Source organism: Ornithorhynchus anatinus, chromosome Y1 (assembly GCF_004115215.2).
Source record: "Ornithorhynchus anatinus isolate Pmale09 chromosome Y1, mOrnAna1.pri.v4, whole genome shotgun sequence".
Taxonomy (NCBI): Eukaryota; Metazoa; Chordata; class Mammalia; order Monotremata; family Ornithorhynchidae; genus Ornithorhynchus; species Ornithorhynchus anatinus.
Window position 1 is genome coordinate 1,167,273 of NC_053175.1, and position 23,422 is coordinate 1,190,694.

The following is a 23,422-nucleotide window of genomic DNA, read 5'->3' on the forward strand; positions in this document are numbered from 1 at the left end:
CTCTTTGGATCAGGAGATAGAAGAAGAAAAAAGAATGAACCTGAGGTGATGATGTTCTTTCTCTTTATGGAATTTTCTCCTAAGGATAAGAATGGCACAAAGCTATGGGATCATAGATGAGCATCTAATTAACTGCATTTCTTCTCAGAAACAGTGTTCATGAAATATGTTCCAGTCTGACTACTGGAAAGATTATTCAGTTGAGTGGATTGACAGATTGTTTTGAGGACTCTGAATCTGAGTAAACAAGGTAAGGGTCAAATCAGGGGAGTAAGGTAGTTTCAGAGAAAACAAGATTCATGACTGAAGAGAACGGTCTAGTTAATTTGTGAATTTTTGTTGGGAATTTATTTGGCACAGAGATTTACAGATAGTACTTGCGAGAGTACAGTCGAGTCAGGAGTCAAGATCATATATGGTAATGTGGGGAGACATCACAGGCCACAAAACTGAGTATATGGGACACCAAGAGTGGAAGTGGAGAAATGGAAGGGAGTTCCCAATTGCTGGCCACTCATTCTCAGTCTCCTCGTAGGTCTCTTGTTCTGCTTTCCTCCCCCAGGTGCTGGAAGAATCATCAAGACTCAGTTCTAAATTCTATTCTGTATTCCATCTATACCTACTCCTTTCCAGAAGTCATGGCTTCAACTATTATAGGATGGTTCCCATATCTACTTGTTCAGCCCTTACCTTTCTCCTTCTCTGCAATTTCACATTTCTTTTGCCTTCATCTCTACTTGATGTTCCACCGACCCCTGATATTTTAATCTGTCCAAAACAGTTTTCCCAACCAAATCTTGTCTTTCTACAACCTTTCCTGCCTCACAAGCATATAATCTTGGCTTTATCTTCAAGTCATCTATCTAACTGAACTCAGTAAGTTCATGAGTACATTAATTGAATATGTATTCAGTTTATCATTAAATCCTGTTTATTTAAATCCTAATTCTAAATATAAATTGAACTTTCACAACATTGCTAAAATCTTCCCTTACTGCTCCATCCAAACATCCAACATGTTAAAAATAGTACCTATCCTATCCCACCTTGATTATCATATCAGTCTCCTTGCTGACCTCCCTGCTTCCTGTTTCTCCCAAATCCATCCCATTCTATACTCTGCTGCGGGATCGTTTTTCTACAAAACTGTTAAGCCAAAGTTTGCCAGTCAGGAACCTGTGTTTGCCCATCCCCACCTCTCAATCAAGCAGAAATTTCTTACCATTGGCTTTACAACATTCAGTGACCAATACACCCTCTTTACCCTACCCTAGGATTTCTTCTTGATTTCCTACTCTAACACAGTCCTCATACTTTGCTCATCTAATGCCAACCTCTTCATGGGACCTCAATCTTAACTATCCTGTTTCTAAGTTGTATCATACTGTACCATGTTGCTTTATTACCGATTTTGCTTGTTACTGTTTATTGTCGTCAGTGCTGCCACCCACCTCTCTGGACTCAACAGCCGCTTGACTTTGAGTTTGATCAGGTCAGCCCTTAATCAAGCCTACCCCCGACCCTGGTCATCGCCCACTTATTAATACTATTGTATTGTATCATACTGTATCATGTTGCTATATTACCGATTTCGTTTGTTACTGTTTATTGTTGTCAGTGCTGCCACCCACCTTTCTGGCCTCACCATGTCCATCCTCCCCACCTCCTCCCACTTGCCCCTTCCTATACTCCCCTTCCCCTCTCTCGCTCAGCTCTTTCCTGCTCTCTCCTTTGCCTCCTCTCCCCCTCCCCTCCCTAGAACCCCACTTTACCAGTGCTACCCCTCTTTCCCCTACTCTCACCCCAAACAAACCCCCTCCTCACCCCTTCCCCCCTTCCCTCTTCCCCATCCACGCCCCATCCCAGTGCTCCTGTCCCACCGCTACCCCTCATCCCCCTCTCCCTGTCCAGGGCCCCGCCACCTCCTTCCCATCCAAACCCTCCCCTCCCCCTCTTTTCTCCCCCCTCCCCCCCTTGCACCCACAGCTACTTTCAAGTGTGGCCTCTGGAACCCCCACTCCATTACAGGTAAACTACCTTTTGTCCATGACCTTTTCCTTTCCCGCTCTCTCCTCCTCCTTGCCCTTTCAGAAACGTGGCTCACTCCCAAAGACACGGTCTCCGCTGCTGCTCTCTCCAGCGGAGGTCTCTCCTTCTCCCACTCCCCCAAACTCACCAGTAAGGGAGGAGGTGTCGGCTTCCTCCTCTCACCCCGTTGCCACTTCCGCACTATCCCTCCTCCCCCCCCCCCCTTCCCCTCCTTCGAAGCCCATATCATTCGCCTCTACCACCCCCTCCACATACTTGTTGCTGTCATCTACCGCCCTTCTGGTCCCAGCTCTAACTTCTTCAACCACCTAGACCCCTTTCTCACCTTCCTTCTCTCCTTCTCTCTGCCCACTCTGATCCGCGGAGACTTCAACATTCGTATGGATGTACCTGATGACTCCCTCTGCCTCCTCGACTCTCCCAACCTCCTGCTCCACCACACCTCGCCCATTCACAAACTCGGTCACACCCTCGATCTCATCTCCTACCGCTGCACTATCTCCTCCCTCACCAACTCTGAAATCCCTCTCTCTGACCATAATCTTCTCACCTGCCTCATCTCTCACACTCCCTCCCCCTGCAAATCTTTGCTACTGCTCCACAGAGACCTCCGCTCTCTTGATCCCATCCGTCTTTCCAAAACCATCTCTCCTCACCTTGCCGCCCTGTCCTCACTTCCCACTCTCGATGATCAGGTCTCTGCTCTCAACTCCACCCTCTCTACTCATCTCAACTCTCTCGCTCCCCTTTCCCTCTGCCGCTCTCGCGCCACTAACCCACAGCCCTGGATCACCTCCTCTGTACACTTCCTATGTTGCTATGCTCGAGCTGCTGAGTGCTGCTGGCCAAAGTCCAATCACCAAGCCGACCTCACACACTTCAAATTTATCCTTTCTGCCCTCTGCCCTCTCCTCCGCCAGACAAAACTTCTCCCTCATCGACACCGATGCCCGTCACCCCGGCCAATTGTTCCGGACCTTTACCTCTCTCCTTAGGCCCCCTCCCCCTCCCCCATCTCTCACCCCCAATGATCTGGCCACCTACTTCTTCACAAAAATCAACCCAGTTAGGTCTGAGCTCCCCAAAGACACCCCTCCTCTTCCCCCCCTCCTCTTCCCCCCTCCTCTCCACCAACCCTCTCCCCTACTTTTCCATCCTTCCCTCCAGTATCCTCAGAGGATATCTCCTCCCTCCTCGCAAGTGCCACCCCCTCCACCTGCGCCTCGGACCCCATTCCCACTCACCTTTTAAAAAACATCGCCCCGTCCTCCTCCCTTCCTTAACTTCTATTTTTAACCACTCAATCTCAAATGGCTCCTTCCCCTCTGTCTTCAAACATGCCCACGTCTCCCCCATCCTAAAAAACCCCACTCTTGACCCCACTTCCCCTTCCACTTATCGCCCTATCTCCCTACTATCCTTCCTTTCCAAAATCTTAGAACGAGTTGTCTACAATTGCTTCTTAGAATTCCTTAACTCCCATAGTGCATCTCCCGTAGGAGGAGATACGAGCCTGAAGGGAGGGGAGAGGACAGGGGAGATGTAGATTAGTGTGTCATCTGCATAGAGATGAACGAATGAGTTCACCAAGGGAGTGAGTGTAAATGGAGAACAGAAGAGGGCCAAGAACTGACCCTGGAGGAACCCCAACAGTTAGAGGATGGGAGGGGGAGGAGGAGCCTGCGAAGGAGACTGAGAATGAATGGTCAGAAAGATAAGAAGACAACCAGGAGAGGACGGAGTCCATGAAGCCAAGGTGAGGTAAGGTGAGGAGGAGAAGGGGATGGTTTACAGTGTCAAAGGAAGCTGAGAGGTCGAGGAGGATTAGGATAGACGATGTTGGACAAGGACTGTGTTCAATCTAATTAATTTGTATCCACCGCAGCTCTTAGTACAGGAGACTAGCCCAAAACAAGCCCGCGTGTGAACTGGTGCAAATCATTTAATTTCTCTTGGCTTCAGTTTACTCAAATAATAACAATAATAATTTTTTTTTTAAATTCCTTACTCTGCGCCAGGTACTTTACTAAGCAATGGAATAGATACAAGCAAATTGAGTTGGACACAGTGGGAGTCACAGTCTGAATCACCATTATACAAATGAAGTAACTGAGGCAGAGAGGAGTGAAGTGATTTGCTCAAGATCAAAAAGCAAATAAGACAAAGCATAGAGTTTGATTAACCAGTCAATCCAGGGAATTTACTTTTTGGCTGCATGAGTGCACAGCATTTACATGCAAAGTGCGGAAGCAGGAGAAGGACTCTGCTGAGAAGGTAAAGCTGCTTGGCTTCGTTGAAGGAGCCAGGGCTTGAAAGTCAGAGGTCACGGGTTCTAATGCTGGCTCCACCAACTTTTCAGCTGTGTACTTTGGGCAAGTCACTTCACTTCGCTGCCAGTGCTTAGGACAATGCTTGGCAGATAGCTCTTAACAAATACCATAATTATTTGCAGTACTACTATTAGTAGTAGTAGTAATAGTAGTACTACTATTGTAGTACTGCTTTGTAGTATTGGAAGAAGTAGTATAGAAGAAAGAGACTCATCAAGGAACTTGATGAGAGAGTAGGAGCCATTGGATTTGGCAAAAAGGAGTGATAGGTGAACTTTGAGAGAGCAGTCTCGGTAGAGTGGAGGGGACGGAAGCCAGATTGGAGGGGGTCCAGAAGAGAATGAGAGTTAAGGAATTCTAGGCAGCAAGTGTAGACGATTCGTTCTAGGAGCTTGGAAAGGAAGGGTAATAGGGAGATAGGGCAATAACTGGAAGGGGAAGTGAGGTCAAGACAGGGTTTTTTTAGGATGGGGGAGACATGGGCATGTTTGAAAGCAGAGGGGAAGAAGCCATTGGAGAGTGAGCGGTTAAAAATAGAAGTTAAGGAGGGGAGGAGGGAAGGGGTGATGGTTTTTATCAGGTGAGCGGGAATGGGGTCCGATGGACAGGTGAAGGGGGTGGCGCTTGTGAGGAGGGAGATCTTCTCTGAGGATACTTCAGGTAAGGATGGGAAAGTAGGGGAGAGGGTTGTTGGGGGGAGGGAGAAGCGGGATGGGTGACTCTGCGAAGCTCAGACCTTATTGTGTTAATTTTCGTGATGAAGAAGGTGGCCAGATTGTTGGGGGTGAGGGATGGGGGAAGGGGAGGAATAGGGGGCCTGAGGAGAGAATTAAAGGTCAGGAACAACTGGGAGGGGTGATGGGCATGGGTGTCAATGGGGGAAGAAAAGAAGTTTTGCCTGGCTGAGGAGAGGGCAGAGTTAAGGCAGGAAAGGATAAATTTACAATGCATAAGCTTGGCTTGGTGTTTGGACCTTTGCCTGCAGCTATCAGCAGCTCGAGCATAAGAGTGTAAGAGGCGGAGAGAGGCAGTGACCCAGGGCTGTGGGTTAGTGGAGTAAGAGCAGTGGAGCGAAAGGGGGCCAAGAGAATTGAGATGAGTAGAGAGGATGGAGTTGAGAGCGGTAACCTGATCATTGAGAGTGCGAAGAGAGGACGGGGGGCAAGGTGGGGAGAGATGCTCTTGGAGAGATGGATGGGATCAAGAGAGCGGAGGTCTCTGTGGGGGAGTGGTACAGATTTGCAGGGGGAGAGAATGTGAGAGAGGAGGCAGGTGAGAAGGTTTGGGTCTGAGAGAGGGATTTCAGAGTTGGTGAGGGAGGAGATAGTGCAACGGTAGATGACAAGATCGAGGGTGTGACCAAGTTGGTGAGTGGGCGAGGTGTGGTGGAGCAGGAGGTTGGCAGAGTCGAGGAGCGATAGCAGGCGGGCGGCAGAGAAGTCACCTGGTACATCCATGTGGATGTTGAAATCTCCGAGGAGCAGTGTGGACAGAGAGGAGAGAAGGAAGGTGAGAAAGGGGTCAAGGTGGTTGAAGAAGTCGGAGGTGGGTCCAGGACGGCGGTAGATAATGGCTACAAGTTTCTGGAAGGGGTGGTAGAGGCGAATGATATGTGCTTCAAAGGAGGGGAAGGAGAAGGAAGGGGGAGGAGGGTTAGTGCAGAAGCGGCAACGGGGTGAGAGAAGGAAGCTGATCCCTCCTCCCTTTCGGTGAGTCGGGGGGAGTGGGAGAAGGAGAGACCTCCACTGGAAAGCGCAGCGGTGGAGACCGTGTCTTCAGAAGTGAGCCAGGTCTCTGTAAGGGCGAGGAGGAGGAGAGAGCGGGAAAGGAAAAGGTCAAGGATGAAAGGTAGTTTACCTGTAATGGAGTGGGGATTCCAGAGGCCTCACTTGAAAGTAGCTTTGGGTGTAAGGGGGGGAAGAGGGGGAGAGCGGGGGAGGGGAGGGTTTGGATGGGAACGAGGTGACGGGGCCCTGGACAGGGAGAGGAGGAGGAGGGGTGGCGGTGGGATAGGAGAACTGGGATGGGGGGTGGGTGGGGAAGAGGGAATGGGGGAGGGTGGGAGGAGGGGTTTTGGTGGGGAAGAGCGTAAAGTGGGGTTCCAGGGCTGGGGAGGGGAGGAGGGGAGGAGGCAGAGGAGAGAGCGGAAAAGAGCTGGGCGAGGTAGGGGAAGGGGAATGGGAAGGAGAGGATTGGAAGGTGCAGATGGGATAGGATTGGAAGGTGCAGATGGGGGGTGGGGGGCAGAAGGACATGGTGAGGCCAAGAGGTAGGTGGCAGCACTGAGAACAATTAACGATAACATGCGAAAGCGGTAATATTAGATTAACAAGGCCACAACCTTGGTGTCATCCTTGACTCCGATCTCTCATTCACTAATCCATCACCAAAACCTGCCGGTCTTGCCTTCACAACATTGCTAATATCCACCCTTTCCTCTCCACCCAAACTGCCATATGAGTGAATGAATAACCACTTCTGACAGCTTCAGTTCTCCAGAAGTGGTCATGCATGCGTTCATTCATTCAATCATATTTATTTAGAACTTACTGTGTGCAAAGCACTGTACTTGGGAAAGTACAATACAACAATAAAGAGTTACAATCCCTGCCCATACTGAGCTCACAGTCTAGAAGGCAGGAGAAAGACATCAAAACAAAAAGCAATACAAATAAATAAAATTACAGATATATACTTAAGTCCTGTAGGGCTGGGAAAGGAGAGGAGAGTAAAGGGAGCAAGCGGGGGTGATGCAGAAGGGAATGAGAGATGAGGCCTTAGTCTGGAAAGGCCTCTTGGAGGAGATGTACCTTCAGTAAAGCTTTGAAGAGGGGGAGAGTAAGTGTCTGGCAGATCTGAGGAGGGAGGGTGTTCCAAGCCAGAAGTAGGATGAGGGCAAAAAGTCAGTGGTGAGATAGATAAGATCTAGGCATATTGAGAAGGTTAGCTTTAGAGGAACAAAGTGTGTGGACTGGGTTGTAGTAGGAAGTGTCAGTGTTAGGTTGTCAGTGAAGCCAAGTTCGACAATGTTTCAAGAAGGGGGTTATCCCCAGCATCTGGTATGGAACTGCCAAGAAGAGTGGTAATTTTATATGAGAAAAATTTCTGTGAAGTGAAGGGGTTGGAAATCAGACTGGAAAGGATCAAAGTGGGAATTGAAGGAGAGGATGTGTAGACAGTGGGTGTAAACAACTTTCAAGGAGTTAGGAGAGGAATGGTAGGAGGGAGACAGGAGACAGGGTTTTAACTGGAGGGAAAAGTGGGGCCAGGGGAATTTTTTTATTAGGAGAGGGCATATATAAGCATGTTTGAAAGCAGTAGGAAAGGAACCACTGGAAAGTTAACAGTTGAAGATGGCGGCCATGGAGGGAAGATGGGAGAGCAGAAGTGTTATAACAAGGTATAAAGGGCTGGGATCAGAGATGCAAGTAAAGTAGGTAGAATTTGAGAAAAAATAAGGGATCTCTTCAGTAGGTAATGCTGGGAATTTTAGACAGTGTAGGAGAAGGGAGGCTGGAAAGGAGGAGGGGAAAATTAAGGGAGACCATACCTGATGGTTTTAACAGTAATGTATATGGCCTAGGCTATTAGGGGTTGGGGGTTGGGGACAAGAGGTTTGAAGAGGGAGTTTAACATCTGGAATAGCCAGTGGGGATAATGAGTCAGTTTAGGAAGAAGTCATATATATAGATGTCAGGAAGAGAGGAAAGAATTAAAAAAGGTGTGGAAAGAATTAAAACTGGTGTAGTTTAATTTTTGATGGATGAGTTCAGGCAGACGTTTGGATATCCTCCAGCTATATTTAACAGATAGAGCAGAGCAATGGAGGAAATGGACTGTGGAGATGATCCAGAATTGCAGGTTGGTGACTATGAGATAGGCTGGGGTAGCGAATGAGTTTACCAAGGGAGTGAGTGTAGATGGAGAACAGAAGAGGGCCAAGAACTGACCCTTGAGGAACCCCTACAGTTAGAGGATGGGAGGGGGGGAGAAGTCCGCAAAGGAGACTGCCAGAACAGCCAGAAAGATAAGAGGAGAACCAGGAGAGGAGAGAGTCCATGAAGCCAAGGTGAGATAAGGTGTGGAGGAGAAGGGGATGGTCGGCAGTGTCAAAGGCTGCTGAGAGGTTGAGGATTAGGATAGAGTAGGAGCCATTGGATTTGGCAAGGAGGAGGTCATGGATGACCTTTGAGAGAGTAGTCTCGATAGAGTGGAGGGGATGGAAGCCAGATTGGAGGGGGTCCAGGAGAGAGTTGGAGTTGAGGAATTCAAGGCAGTGAGTGTAGACAACTTGTTCTAGGAGTCTGAAAAGGATAGAAGGGAGATAGGGCGATAACTGGAAGGGGAAGTGGGGCTGAGGGAGTATTTTTTAGGTTGGGAGAGACATGGGCATGTTTGAAGGCAGAGGGGAAGAAGCCATTGGAGAGTGAGCGGTTAAAGATAGAAGTTAAGGAGGAGAGGAGGGAAGGGGCGATGGTTTTATAAGATGGGTGGGAATGGGATCTGAAGGGGGTGTAGGGGGTGGCGCTTGTGAGGAGGGAGGAGATCTCCTCAGAGGATACTGCAGGGAAGGATGGGAAAGTAGGGGAGAGGGTTGTTGGAGGGAGGCAGAAGTGGGAGGGGTGACTTTGGGGAGCTCAGACCTGACTGTGTTAATTTTTGTGATGAAGTAGGTGGCCAGATCGTTGGGCGTGAGGGATGGAGCTGGGGGGGTGGAACAGGGAGCCTAAGGAGAGAAGTAAAAGTCTGGAACAATTGGCGGGGGTGATGGTCATGAGCGTCAATGAGGAAAGAAAAATAGTTTTGTCTGGGGGAGGTGAGGGCAGGGTTAATGTTGGTATTTGTTAAGCGCTTACTATGTGCCGAGCACTGTTCTAAGCGCTGGGGTAGACATAGGGGAATCAGGTTGTCCCACGTGGGGCTCACGTCTTAATCCCCATTTTACAGATGAGGGAACTGGGGCACAGAGAAGTTAAGTGACTCGCCCACAGTCACACAGCCGACAAGTGGCAGAGCTGGGATTCGAACTCATGAGCCCTGACTCCAAAGCCTGTGCTCTTTCCACTGAGCCACGCTGCTTCTCAAATTTGAAATGGTTAAGGTTAGCTTGGTGCTTGGACCTTCACCAGCAGCACTTAGCAGCTCAAGCATAAGAGCATAAGAACGTAGGAGTCGTACAGAGGCAGAGACCCAGGGCTGCGGGTTAGTGGAGTGAGAGGGGCGGAGGAAAAGGGGGGTGAGTTGAGATGAGTAGAGAGGGTGGAGTTGAGAGCTGTAATCTGATCATCGAGAGTGGGAAGAGAGGATAGGGAGGCAAGGTGGGGAGAGACGCTTTTGGAGAGATGGATGGGATATGTATGGGTAAAGCCAGATAGTCTGTTGCTTTAAAAGCAAGCTTGACCTCACTGCCACGGAGCAAGAAAGCACAGTCTATTAGAGAGGCCAAGGTGCTCTTTTCCCACTACTCGGTGGTCCTATCAGGTGTTCGAGTCTTCATGTGGACAGTGCATGATTCTCTGCTTTTGGAGCACTTATCTTGTGGATAGGACATTCTCTACCTGTAGTTTCCTGTTTATCTTGTTTTCCCAAAGGGAGGCCTGGGAAAAGGGGATTTACACAAGGTTAAATTAAATGGATTCCAAGAGTTAAAATGGAGTCACCTACTCTTGGATTACTTTTCACACACACACACATACATATATAATAATAATAATAATGATAGAATTTGTTAAGCGCTTACTATGTGTCAAGCATTGTTCTAAGTGCTGGAGTAGATGCAAGATAATCAGGCTGTTCCATTTGGGACTCTCAGTCTTAATCCCCATTTTATAGATGAGGTAACTGAGGCACATAGAAGTCAAGTGACTTACCCAAAGTCACCCATCTGAGAAGTGGCAGAGCCCAGTTAGAACCCATGACCTCTGATTCCCAAGCCCGGGCTCTTGCCACTATGCCACGCTGCTTCTCTAGCTTGAGTAAGCACACCCTTAGGTTCTACTCTGCTGCCCGGATCATTTTCCTTCAAAAACATTCAGACCATGTTTTCCCACTCAAGAAATTCCAGTGTTTGCCCATCCATCTCTGTGTCAAAATAAAAACTCGCCATTGGCTTTGAAGCAGTCAATCACCTTGGCTCCTCCTACCTCACCTTGCTACTTTTCTGCTACAACTCAGCCAACACTTCATTCCTCTACTGTAAATGTCACTGTAACTCGATCTCATCCTCCCTCCTATCAGACAGATAATTGCTGTCCCCTATCTTTAAAGCCTTATTTGAGACATATCTCCTCCAAGAAGTCTTCTCTAATACCTCCTCTCTTCTTCCACTCCTTTCTGCAGTGCCCTGACTTGCTTCCTTCATTCTCCCTCCTGTCCCCACAGCATAAATGTGTATATCTGTAATTTATGTATGTTTGTATGTATATTTATATATGCCTCCTCTTCTAGATTGTGAGCTAGTTGTGGGCAGGGAATGTGCCTCATTTTGGCTGCACTGTACTCTCCCAAGCACTTAGTACAGTGCTTTGTACACAGTAAACATACAATAAATATTTAATACATGAAAAAATCCTAGGACAAGCTCTTAGCCGACTAACAGAATGGAGTAAGACAATCTCAAATGATATTAAGCATCAAATAACTGCCACCCCTCTTATTAGTTCATGACCAGTCAATCCCCTTAAAGAAGAGCAAAAAAGCTCCAAGGAGAGTGGGATGAATACTAACACTGAATGGTACGATGGGAGAACAGTAAAAAGAAAAACAAGGGAGAGGGAGACTGAACTGAGCTCCGTAAGGAAGGATCTTTCACCTGATTCCATCCTTGTGATCAAAACCCTACACTAAGATGGTTTTAAAAAAACCCACCCTCCATCGGCCTGGAAAATGAATGCATGTAAGAGCCAGTGGAAAGGGAACTTTAATTCACCGAGGCACTGGTAAATGATTCACTTGGCAAGCACAGCAGTCAGGACAGATGCCAGCTGGCCTCCAGACTCACATAAGATAGGTGTTTCGAGTACTGAATGGTGTCTAGCGCTGCCCTGATATCCAGCTCTTGGTCTGCAGGAGGCAGGTCAGTCAATCCCCTTCATCTGAGAAGCCCATGGAGAGCACCTGGGAAAGCGATTCCATCAACTGAGGGTCTACTCCTGCTGGAGAGAAGAGGGATTCAGATGCAGGAGGGAGGAGGCGGTCAAACTGGATCCTCTATGGGCTACATTTTTCATCTTTATGCCACCATCCTCCTTCTAGAGAAGGTATATGGGACTTCTAGAGGCTGCATTTGATAGTCTTCCCTTCTAGGTTCCATCCTATCCCAGACCACGTCTATCTCATAGAAAAAAAGGGCATATTACCCTTTCATTTCCATTTAGAGAAAGCCCCTAACGCTGAGCAGAGATGTGACTGATGACAAGAAAAGGCTCAGGAAGAGGACTAAAAGCTGTCTAACCAGATTCGGGACATTATTTCTGAGGTATTAGTTGGACTGCATCTTGGGCAGCATTCATTCATTCAATCATATTTATTGAGTGCTTACTGTTTGCAGAGCACTGTGGTCACCTTGAAGATCTCTTTGAAAGTTTGTCAGAGACTTGTAGGAAAGAAATGAGGAAAAAAACACATTGCCCAGGAGGCAAAGAGGACTGACTTCCGACTTTAGAAAGCACTTAGTACATTGCTACACACATAGAAAGCAAGTAATAGGTGGTACCAAACCCCTGCCTGATCTTAATATAGGTGACAGGATTTCGGCTCTTGCCTGTTCTTTCCTTCTTGAAGCTGGGTAGGTAAATGACTTTTTCAGAGGGTCTGCTAAGGTAAGCTTCCCTTCCCCTTAAATAAACTGAAGGAAAGTTAGGCCAGGGTAGAGGGTGACTGATGATGAGTTTTGGAGAATTTCTGAAGTAAATCCCCATTTGTAATCCAGATTAAATAGTGTTTGTGGTGCAGCTTCATCATTAATCTGCGGGCTACATAGCTTTTGTAGAATTTCTAGCTTAACACTATTCTGTGATCTTTAGATACGAGATCTTTAGATAAGATTTTAGATCTTTAGATAGCTTTAGACCAAGCTGGGATTGGTCCTAATTTATGGGGGAAAAAACAGAGCAGCCCTGAATTCTATCTAGGGATAACCCAGATTCTGCTCTGGAGTCTACAAGGGAGAAGTTGAGCTCTAAAGTGACTAAGCTTCAGGGAAGATGGGGGTGGAAAGACACTTTTCTCAGTCCTTTGGTTCTTCTTCTTGAGACGGATCCAGAGAATCTGGATCTTGGCTTCCAACATTTGCAAAGAGAGGTCTCCTATAAAGGGTTCACTTCTTTAGCAGACAAGTTGGTCCAGTCATCATTTCCTTCTGAACAATTACCAGATTCTATCTTTGCGTGAAGGGGGAAGAAAAAGGGTTTAGGAATACAGTCTGGTCAGAGTGGAAGGGTCCCTTCAAGTAGCATTATTCTAGAAGCATCTAATGAACCACCTGGGAAGATCAAACGCATTCAATAAATTGGATATTTATTAAGCACTTACAATGTACCAGGCAATGTACTAGTGTTAAGGTGGGTACAAGCAAATTGGGTTGGATCCAAGGTCCTGTTTCACATGGGGCTCACAGTCTCATCCCCATTTTACAGATGACGTAACTGAGGTCCAGAGAAGTTACTTTCCCAAAGACCCACAATAGACAAATGACAAAATCAGCATTAGAATCCATGACTTCTGACTCCCAGGCCCATGGCCTATCCATTACACAATGCTGCTTCTTAAGTATTTTATTTTGAAAAGGAGGAAGGTTTCTGTGAAAGTTAAGAGGGGTACAATGCCACCAAAACAATAGTTGCGAGTCTGGATCTTTTCCAGGGAGGAAAATCACCTATGGGTGAGGACATATTTAATTGAAATGGAGGGGTCAATATACTAGATGCAGAAGGCTCTGCTCCAGCTGCATGAGAGACTCCATCGTCATCTTCTTCAACTCAGAATAACTCCAGCCAAGCTACTGAGAGTAAATGAAGCTGCTCTTCTCTGACTCCAGCTGGTCCTGATCCACGGAGCAGCTTCTTGATTGAGAGGACAACCACAGCATCAGAGCTGGAGCTCCCACTGCAGCTAGGCTAATAGGGGGAACTCTTGCTTTCCTTTTTACACCAAGTTTGACAACAATATCCATTTCAATACCTGGGAGATAAGATGAGAGACACAGCTATCCAAGCCATCATCAACTAGAAAGAGTGTAGCCTAACGGACAGAGCACAGGCTTGGGAGTCAGTTGACCTGAGTTCTAGTCCCAGTTCTGCCACTTGCATCCTGCTTAAACTTGGGCAAGGCACTTGTGCTGGACCTCAGTGACCCCACTGGGAAAATGCTGATTAAAGCTGTGAGCCCTATATGGTACAAGGACTGTGTCTAGCCTAATTATTCTGTATCTATCCCAGTGCTTGGTACAATGCCTGACACAGAGTACACACTTAAATGCCATTTTAAAAAATACTTTGAAGAAAGGGCAAAGGAAAATTGAGGAAATAATTGCATTCAGCAAGTTTTTAATCTGTGCAAATGATTGTAATAAGGCAGGAATAAGAACTGGGCAGTTCTAGCCCCACTTGAGAATCTTATTCTGAATTAGGGCAAGAACATTGGCATTTAAAATTTCAGAGAAAAACTTAAAATGCTTTATCCTTTGCACTGAAGACTTTATTAATAAATGATACTTACTAAGAAATATATGCCAAGTGCTGGGACAGGCATAAAATAATAAAGCCAGACTCAGTTGCTGCCTAAGAAAAGTGACACAGATAGAGGGAAGGTGAAGAGGAATTGTAATCCCCATTTTCCAGATTAGGAACCTGAAGTTGGGAAATTAAGGGACTTGTCCATGGTCACAAAGCAGGAAAGTGGCAGAGCCAAAACTAATCAAGATTATACTGCCTTCTGATTTAAAGTGAGCTATTCCTCTCTAGTTGGAAGAGGTAAAACAGAGCCAGGGATGTCAGAGAGCATTCACCCAGGGAAACTTGTCTTTTTCCAGTTGAATGCTGCTGACGCTTTATATTAATCACATGATGCTTTCTCAGTTGGACTGATCAATCTGTACTTTGTTCTTTCATTCAAGGGGTTTCTAAGATGTATAATAACAGCATAGTTTAAATCCTTCGTTTCCTGTCGACCCAACCGCTACTATGTTAATACAGTCGTGTATTCTATCCTGCTTTGACTACTGTATCAGCCTCTTTGCTGACCTCCTGTATTCAGGCTGTCTCTCCCCATTCTAATCCATATTTCACTCTGCAGCCCAGATCACTTTTCTAAAAAATGTTCATTACATGTTTCCCCACTCCTCAAGAAAATTCCAGTGGTTGCCCATCCACCTCCACATCAAACAAAAACTCACCATATTGGCTTCAAAGCACTCAGTCACCTTGCTCCCTCCTAGTACTCTCCTAACTACAATCCAGCCTGCATACTCTGCTCCTGAAATGCTAACCTTCTCATATATGTCAATCTCATTTATTTCACGTCATTCCTCTGGCATGTTAGACCCTCCCTCCTCAAATCCAACAGACAATTACACTCCCTATTCAAAGCCTTTTAGAAGGCACATGTTCACCAAGAGGCCTTCCCTAAGTGCTCCCTTTCCTCTTCTCCTACTCCCTTTTGCATCGCCCTATCTTACTCCCTTTGTTCACTCCCCCCACCTAGCCCCACAGCATGTACATATATGTAATATATTTACTTATATTAATGTCTGTCTTCCCCTCTAGACTGAAAGTTCTTTGTGGTCAAGGGATATGTCTGTTTGTTGTTAATAATAACGTTGGTATTTGTTAAGTGCTTACTATGTGCAGACTACACATAGTGCTTACTATGTGCAGAGCACTGTTCTAAGCACTGGGGGAGATACAGGATAATCAGATTGTCCCACATGAGGCTCACAGTCTTCATCCCCATTTTGGAGATGAGGTAACTGAGACACAGAGAAGTTAAGTGACTTGCCCACAGTCACATAGTTGACAAATGGCAGAACTGGGATTAGAACCCATTACCACTGACTCTGAAGCCCAGGTTCTTTCCACTGAGCCACGCTGCTTCCCTAAGTACAACTGTTAAGTTGTACTCTCCCAAGCACTTAATATAGTGCTCTGCACAAAGTAAGCACTCAATAAATGACCAACTGACCGTCTGAATAAATAAATAAATGAATGGGTGGCTGAGATTTAGACCAATTTGAAGTTTACCAGATATGGGCCCTCTGACCTACTTCCTAGTTAGCAGGTTGAGGGATGAAGAGCTGTTAAGAAACAGGCATTCCTGGATTAGGACTTTCCAAACAAACTTAGATCATCCCACTGGTAAAGAGGTGATGTGGAGAGCCAGTCCATGCATGGGTCTACAATAAGCACTCGCTATTCACACCACCCTCAGCCCCACAGCATTTATGTCCACAGCCATATTTTATTTTAATGCTGGGGTGACCCTCTAGATCACAAGCATGACATCTTTTGTGTTGTGCTCCCTCAAGCACTTGGTTCAGTGCTCTGCACAGTAAGTACCCAATAAATACCACTGATTGGGTTTTAGGTGATGGGAACACATTTCAAAAGCCATCCATGGGGCTAGTCCACTTCCATCTAGGAGGGTCAGGAATTTCTGGCTTCCCTCTAACAGCACTGTGGTGAGCACGAATTTGCTCCAGATGTAGATTTCCAAGATTTGAAGTCTGGTATTCACTGAGGGTGCTCAAGATGGCAGCCACACTCTCTCACACATCCTGGAAGATGGTGACATTGGGATCCTGAGTTGAACTTTTGGCAGTTGACACTTTAAGAGATATAAGAGCGGATTGTGACTTTGATACACTCCTGAAGTCAGAGAAAAGCCTAAGCAGTAATATTGCACTACTGCTCCTTCAATCTGCCCTCTGGAGAAGTAGATGGGACTGGGAACTTACCTTTCTGGTCCTTTGACCCCAGATTTTATGAAGGCTTGTGTTATGGTTAGATAATAATAATAATTATGGACTTTGTTAAGTGCTTACTATGTGCCAAGCACTGTTCTAAATTCTGGGGTAGATACAAGGTAATCAGGTTGTCCCACTTGGGGCTCACAGTCTTAATTCTCATTTTATAGATGAGGTAACTGAGGCACAGAGAAGTTAAGTGGCTTGCCCAAGACCATTCAGAAGACAAGTGGTGGAGGCGGGATCAGAAATCACATCCTCTGACTCTCAAGAATGGGCTTTTTCCATTAAGCTATCTGTTTCTCAGACAGTTATGGTTAAGTTATAAGCCCTTCAAGAGATAAAGACAGGATCTAACTCCCAACTGTCTACTCTCCCAGTACTAAATACCGAGCTCTGCACCCAGTAATTAATAAATACTATGAGTAACAAAATACTATTTACTGCTACGGTTCCTAAACACCCAGACTATTACATGGGCAAAAGAGCCACAATGCACCGCCTCCCCCCACAGCACCCTGTCCCGTGCCAAGCACCTGGTTCTGCCGTCAAGTCTGGGGGTACATCACTTGCCTGGGCCAGTCCAATGTTCAGGCAGGTGGTGTGGGAGTCGGGGCCACAGCCCTGTAACCATACAAAGGGGGAAAGTCCCTATGGGGCATCTTGCGGAGCCACAGGCTGAGGGAAACTGACTGAAATACATGGCAGTGTCCCAGGAGCATTAGATGTGGCTTAGCAGTACTCCCTCAAGGGCAGAGGCCAGGCAAAAAGGACCCAGTGCACACCCCCCAATGTACCAGTGGGCAATTTCCTTCTCCCAAGGGGAGGGGGCTGGGCCCGCTATGCATCCAATGGGGTCAAGTAAGGAGTTTTGGAATATGAGCATGTTGGTACTCGTTGGTCCCCATGGCCTCTCGGGTGCTGCACAGATTGTAGTCTGGAGATAATAAACTTAACCAGGTTTCCCCCACGAGCCCTGGAGAGCCGTCGCAGTTACCATACTGGGGTGCACTTTGTTCAGGGGGGTGCTTCTGGATCCTTCTCTACAACGATAACCACCACAACAACATAACTATAAAGTGCTTGCTGGGTGCTAGGAACTAGGGTGGACACAAGGTTAGGAGATGGGACCCAGTCCTTGAACCTTGTAGGACTCACCATTTATCTAATAAGAAGAACTACTGTGGTATTTGTTATGCACTTATGTGACAGGCACTGTACTAAGCACTGGGATGGATATAAGCAAATTGGATTGGACATACTTCTTGTCCCACATGGGGCTCCCAGTCTTAATCCCCATTTTACAGAGGAAGTAACTGTGGCACAGAGAAGTCAAATGATTTGTCCAGGGTCAAACAGCAGACAAGTGGTGGAGGCAGGACTAGAACCCATGTCCTTCTGACTCCCAGGTCAGTGCTCCACCCACTAGGCCACACTGGTACTCTGAGTAGATCTTTTATGTACACCAGCACTTACTATGATGCTTGGATTTGGCAAGCCCTAAATACCACAAATATTATTAAGTTGATATTTGTTATTACTATAATTAGGCAAAGCAGCCTCCCCAGCAACCTGCTGCAGTTTCAGAAGCAATAAGTGAGGACTGTCTAGTTGGAATCTTCTCCAAAGGTTCAGCAGAGCAAGTCATTAAAAACCCAAATACAGTTTTAAGGCCAAATTCAAGCCAACCATTGCCTCTCCCCTGCTCTGGAAATTGAAAGTGGCTCTGAAATCTGGAAATTGGTATTCTGAAGCTAGAAATGTGATTACAAGATGACTAGATGGCAATGTTGCAGATAGATATCTCAAATATGCCAGCTGGTACACCTAGAGTCTTTATAGACACAGTGGAATCTGTGCTCAGGGACTGTTCTTGTGAACAATAGGGCATGTGGCAGTTGGATAACAAGGGAGTATATTACAGATGTGCTTGGACATGTTGGGGACCTTACTCCGGAATCACCTGGAGTAAAAAGGACATGAAAAAGTTCATGTCCTTTCCTAAAAGAGTCACAATTCAATCCTGCCAAAGCCAGCACAGATGGTAGCAAGTCCCAGGCCTAACAATAATGGTATTTAAGTGCTTATGATAATAACAACAATGATGGTATTTGTTAAGCACTTACTATATGTGAAGCACTGTTCTAAGCGCTGGGGGGAGAATCAAGGGGACCAGGTTGTCCCAATGGAGCTCACAGTTTTAATCTCCATTTTACAGATGAGGTAACTGAGGCATAGAGAAGTGAAGTGACTTGCCCAAAGTTGTCAAAGCTGACAAGTGATGGAGCCAGAAACGGAACCCATGACCTGTGACTCCCAAGCCCATGCTCTTTCCACTGAGCCACGCTGCTTCTCTATGATATGCCAAGCACTGGAGTCAATACACTGTCCCTTGTGGGGCTCCCATCAAAGTGGGAGGGATAACTGGGAACTGAATCCCCATTTTACAGATGAGGAAAGCCAAAGAGTAGTGACTTGCCCTAGGTCCAAAAGCAAGCAAGTGGCACAGCCAGGATTTTGAATCTAGGTCTTCTGATGTCCAGCCTAGCACTCATTCCACTAAGCCAGGCTGCTTCCAACACCTCTGTGTCAGTCAATCAGTCAGTTAATTGTATTTATTGAGCACTCAGTGAGGGCACACCACCATACTAAAAGCTGGGGAGAATACAACAATAAACAGACTTAATCCTTGCCCACAAGTAGCTTACTGTCTAGAGGACGATCTTACAGTCGAGCTCCACTCACACCCATCTAAGGGAAGTGAGCAGAGAGAGAGAGAGAAACACCCCCAAACTAGGGCCAACTGGGCCACGAGGGGGCTTGCTACTCTGTGGAGCCAGTCCTACCCAGCTGTGAAGGAGTGAGCAAGGACAACGCAAGGTAAAGCCATCACTCCCAAAGGCAGCCAACGAAGCACTGACCTCCACATCCAGAACTGCATGGCACAGTAGGTAGAGCATAGGCCTGGGAGTCAGAAGGTCATGGGTTCTAATCCTGGCTCCAATACAACTGCTGTGTAACTTTGGACAAATCACTTCACTTCTCTATCTCTGTTACCTCATATGTAAAATGGGGATAGGGACTGTATTCAACACAATTTGCTTGTATCTACCTCAGTGTTCACGTCAGTGTTTAGAGCAGTGCTTGGCATATAATAAGTGCATAACAAATATTATAATTATTATTGAAGAAGCAGCGTGGCTTAGTGGAAAGATCACAGCCTTGGGAGTCAGAAGTTGTGGGCTCTAATCCCGGCTACAGAACTTGTCAGGTGTGTGACTTTGGGCAAGTCACTTAAGTTCTCTGTGCCTGTTACCTCATCTATAAAATGGGGATTGAGTGTGAAATAGGACAAACTAATAACCTTGTATCTACCCCAGTGCTTTGAACAGTACATGGCACATAGTAAGCACTTAACAAATACCATCATTATTATTACTCTTTTATTTCTCTCCTGAAACCATTACCATCTCAGGTGCTATTCCTCTTCCAGTGGCCCTCAGCTTTGATGTAAATTCACAGGATATTGTCCTTAGCATATGGCAGGGCCATCTTCAGCTCTCTGTCACTGGAGAAGGCCATCATGTTATCTGGATGAAAACAAAAACAAAAAACCCCATAGGTGCGCCACATGAGTTCTTGAACCACCTCACTAGCACCATCCTATCTTTCTCGGGGCTAAGAGAAGATGGTTTTTCTGATCTGAGAGAATGCCTCCAGTGCACTGGCTCACAGCAGCAATCAGCTGGGGGACAGCATCCCTTTTCTTCTAGCCCATCCATGGCTTTTGGGGGCTCAGAGGCCTGAATTCAGGCCTGGAAAAGAAGGACCCTCTCCCTACTGTGGCCAAGCTTTTTTCTATGTGGGTCAGTAAGTTTTAGTTTCCTCCTGCATGTATTCCTTTTATTATAAAAGCAAAATATATATAATAAAATATAATGTAAGACATAGAATATTAATATATGGTGTATGTGATTTACTAATATAACAATATCAATAATGATTATGGCATTTTTAAAACACTGCTAAGCACTAGGGTAAATATAATATAATCAGGTCACAAAGTCCTGGTTCCACATGGGGCTTACAGCCTAAGGGAGAGGAAAAACAGGTCTTGAATCCCCATTTTACAGATGAGGAAACTAAGACCCAGAAAAGTCAAATAACTTGCCCAAAGTTCCTTAGCAGGCAAATGGTGGTGGTCAGGATTAGGACTCCGGTCCTGGGCTCCATCTACTGGGCCATGCTTTTCATTTTACCATTCAAGGGAATCACAGAGATGCAGTGCACTTCTCAAAATACTATAGATTTGGGGGGGTGTCTTCATTAATTTGATTATTTTATTAAGCAATTACTGTGTGCAGAACACTGTACAAAATACTTAGAAAAGCATAATACAATAATAAACAGTGACTATCTCTGCCTATGACTAGCTCACAGTCCAAAGCAAGAATTTTGGAGGGTGAGGTGTTCCCACTTCACTATACTACAACATCTTGTCCTGCTGACAGACTACAGAAAGTGTTAAGCTTGCAGCTCAAACCCAGTCCTCAATAAGTGCCATTTAGTTTGTCTCTGTGACTGAAACCCAGCAAACAAGACACAACGATTCATTACTGGAAAACAATCGACCACACTACTCAAATCATCTAGAATGGTCTGCTGACCTAGTGCACTAAGTGCTCTGGGGCTTTTTTTCAATCCTTCTGGGTCCTGCCTGCAGAATTTGAAGATGGTCCCTAACAAATCAGGCCAAAAGAAAATAATCTTCCTAATATTGGACCAAAAAGTCCACTTTAGCTATCAGGAACTATTACCAACTTAGTCTGGGAATCTTGCCGTCCCTTCCACAGCTAACACCACTGGCCTGATCCCTGAGTCAGCCACTGAGCTGTTGACGTCACCTATGTTGCAGACACCCAGAAAAGTAAACAAGGAAGCCATCTTTGCAGCTCCAGAGGAGGAAGAGGGGTGGCAAATGTGGAAAATAACTGGGAAAGACAAAATTGCTTTTTAATAAGTTACTGTACCCAGTTGTAAGATCTGAGCATAGAGCAAAGCCACTTGAACAAAAAAGCCAAAGAGTCATGTAAGCTCTAGTAAGCCGCTGCACACCTCAACAAGTAGAACTTGAGCATTTTCATGAGGGAGGCAGGCAGGCAAAGAGGGAGACACCTCAGGGGGGAGTAGCAGCAAACAAAAAAAAGGCATTGCAGAGTTAATACTACGGGACTCCGCCGAGATTGACTGCAACCAGACCTAAGGGAGTTTATCATGGTGAGGTGTATGTGTGTGGTGGGGGGAGGGGGCACCTCCGCTTATCCTGAAATTAAAGAGGGTGTCCAAGACACTCTCACCGAGGTCAACTCAGGAGAGACAAGAAAAAGGAGCGGTTATGGAGGGTGGTATAATGGACGATTTGGTAGACTCGATCCCGGTCTTCAGGAGCTGCTAGTTAATCACTAAAAACGGAGCTCCCCGTCTAAGTGACGTTTACGGACGCAGAAACCGAGGCCCGAAGAGGTTAAGGGGCGTGCGCGACGTCGCCCTGCGGTTAAAGGGGTTTCCTAGGGGGCCGCCGGGTGGGAGACGGCGGGGTCAGAGGGCTGGACCTCCCGTGCCCCGGGATCGAGGCCGCCGGCCGACCGACCGTCCGTCCGCCCGTCCATCTATCGCAGGGTCACTCCGGAGCAGGCGCGGGGAAAGCTGCAGACCTGCTGGCAGAGGCAACGTCTCCCACCTCAATGCTCGCTGCTTTTGTTATTGTTATGGTATTTACTAAGCGCTTACTCTGTGCCGGGCACTGTACTAAGCGTTGCGGCAGCAGGTACCAGCCAATCGGGTTGGACACAGACCCTGTCCCACGTAGGGCTCACACGCTCAATCCCCATTTTACAGAGGGTACAGAGAAATGCCTTGCTCAAGGTCACACAGCAGACAAGTGGCGGAGCGGGGATTAGAACTCATGACTTCTCACATCGCCCCCTCCCTCCAGTGGGGCTTCGGCTGCCCTAGTTCCCCCCCATCTCTCTCTCTCTCTCTCTCACACACACACACACACTCTCCTCCCTCCCCCCGCACGCGCGCGCACACCCCGGCGCGCTCTCTCCCTACCTCGGCTTGGTTCGCTCGCGGGCGCGCGCGCGGACACCCACCCACCCAATACACATTCCTTATTATCTCGTACGGACCCGAGCGCTTAGTACAGCGGCGGGCGGGTAGTACGCGCTCAAAAAAAGCCATAAAAAGAAGGAAAGTAATAGTAAAATAACCCCAGGGCGCGCAGCACCCCCCACCCCCCAACGCCGAGCCGAGCCCCCAGATCCCCCTCCGCACACAGGCAGGCAGGCAGGCAGGCAGGCAGCCAGGCAGCCCGCCCCCCCGCCCCCCGGGGAGACCGCGTCCCCCGGCCCGCCGTCGGCCCGTCCGGCGGGGCTCACCCCGGTAGTAGGCCTGGAAGGTCCCGGGCCGCAGGGCGGGGAACACCTGGTCGAGCCGGCGGAGCAGCCGGTCGCAGCAGCCGGGCCCGCCGGGCGGCTCCGGGGGGCCCAGGGTGAAGCGGCGGATCTCGCGGTGCGACTCCTCCTTGCCCAGCAGGTAGGCCTTGACCGTCAGCTGCGGGGACATGGCCGGCATCGGGATCGGAGGAGTCCGGGGATCGGAGGAGTCCGGGGATCGCAGCCGGGGAGCCGGAGGCCGGGCGCGGTGGCGCAGCAAAGAAAGCGCTTTGGTGGGCCGGGCTCGGGGGCGGAGCTGCAGCTTCCAGCGCCGACGCCACCGGCCGGGGACCCGGCGGGGCCGCCCCTTATAGAGCGCGACCGGCCGGCCGGCCCGCCCGCCCGCCCAAGGGCTCCACCCCTCCGCCTCCGCTCCCCGGCCCCCGCCCCCTGCCCCCTGCCCCCTCCGCAGCCTGCCCCCTCCGCAGCCTGCCCCGGCCGGGAATCCCAATCCAACACCCAATCACGAGCACTGGGGCAGCCCTGGCGGCGGGCAGAGCGCTGGACTGAGCGCTCAGACCCCGTCCCGTAGCCTCGAGGACCTGACGTCTTAAGGGCCGGGAGACGGGCACTAAAAGAACTTCCAG

The 23,422-nt window shown here is 47.8% G+C and overlaps 1 protein-coding gene across 1 annotated transcript; it reads right to left on the minus strand.

Moving 5' to 3' along the window:
- Nucleotides 1–19,764: 19,764 nt before the first annotated feature.
- Nucleotides 19,765–23,159, minus strand: LOC114808648 (sequestosome-1-like). Its single transcript, XM_029056427.2, has 2 exons — nucleotides 22,779–23,159; nucleotides 19,765–19,928 (listed from the first exon to the last, which is right to left on the minus strand). The coding sequence occupies exons 1-2, from the start codon at nucleotides 22,972–22,974 to the stop codon at nucleotides 19,855–19,857; spliced, it is 270 nt and encodes an 89-aa protein (XP_028912260.1). The 5' UTR covers nucleotides 22,975–23,159; the 3' UTR covers nucleotides 19,765–19,854.
- Between the last annotated feature and the right edge of the window lie 263 nt (nucleotides 23,160–23,422).

Excerpts from the sequence above, each read along its gene's own strand:
- LOC114808648 (XM_029056427.2), bottom strand. The coding sequence starts at position 22,974 with ATGCCGGCCATGTCCCCGCAGCTGACGGTCAAGGCCTACCTGCTGGGC. Across the intron at positions 19,929-22,778 it reads CTTCCAGGCCTACTACCGGG|ATAACATGATGGCCTTCTCC; the intron begins GTGAGCCCCGCC and ends GTTTTCATCCAG.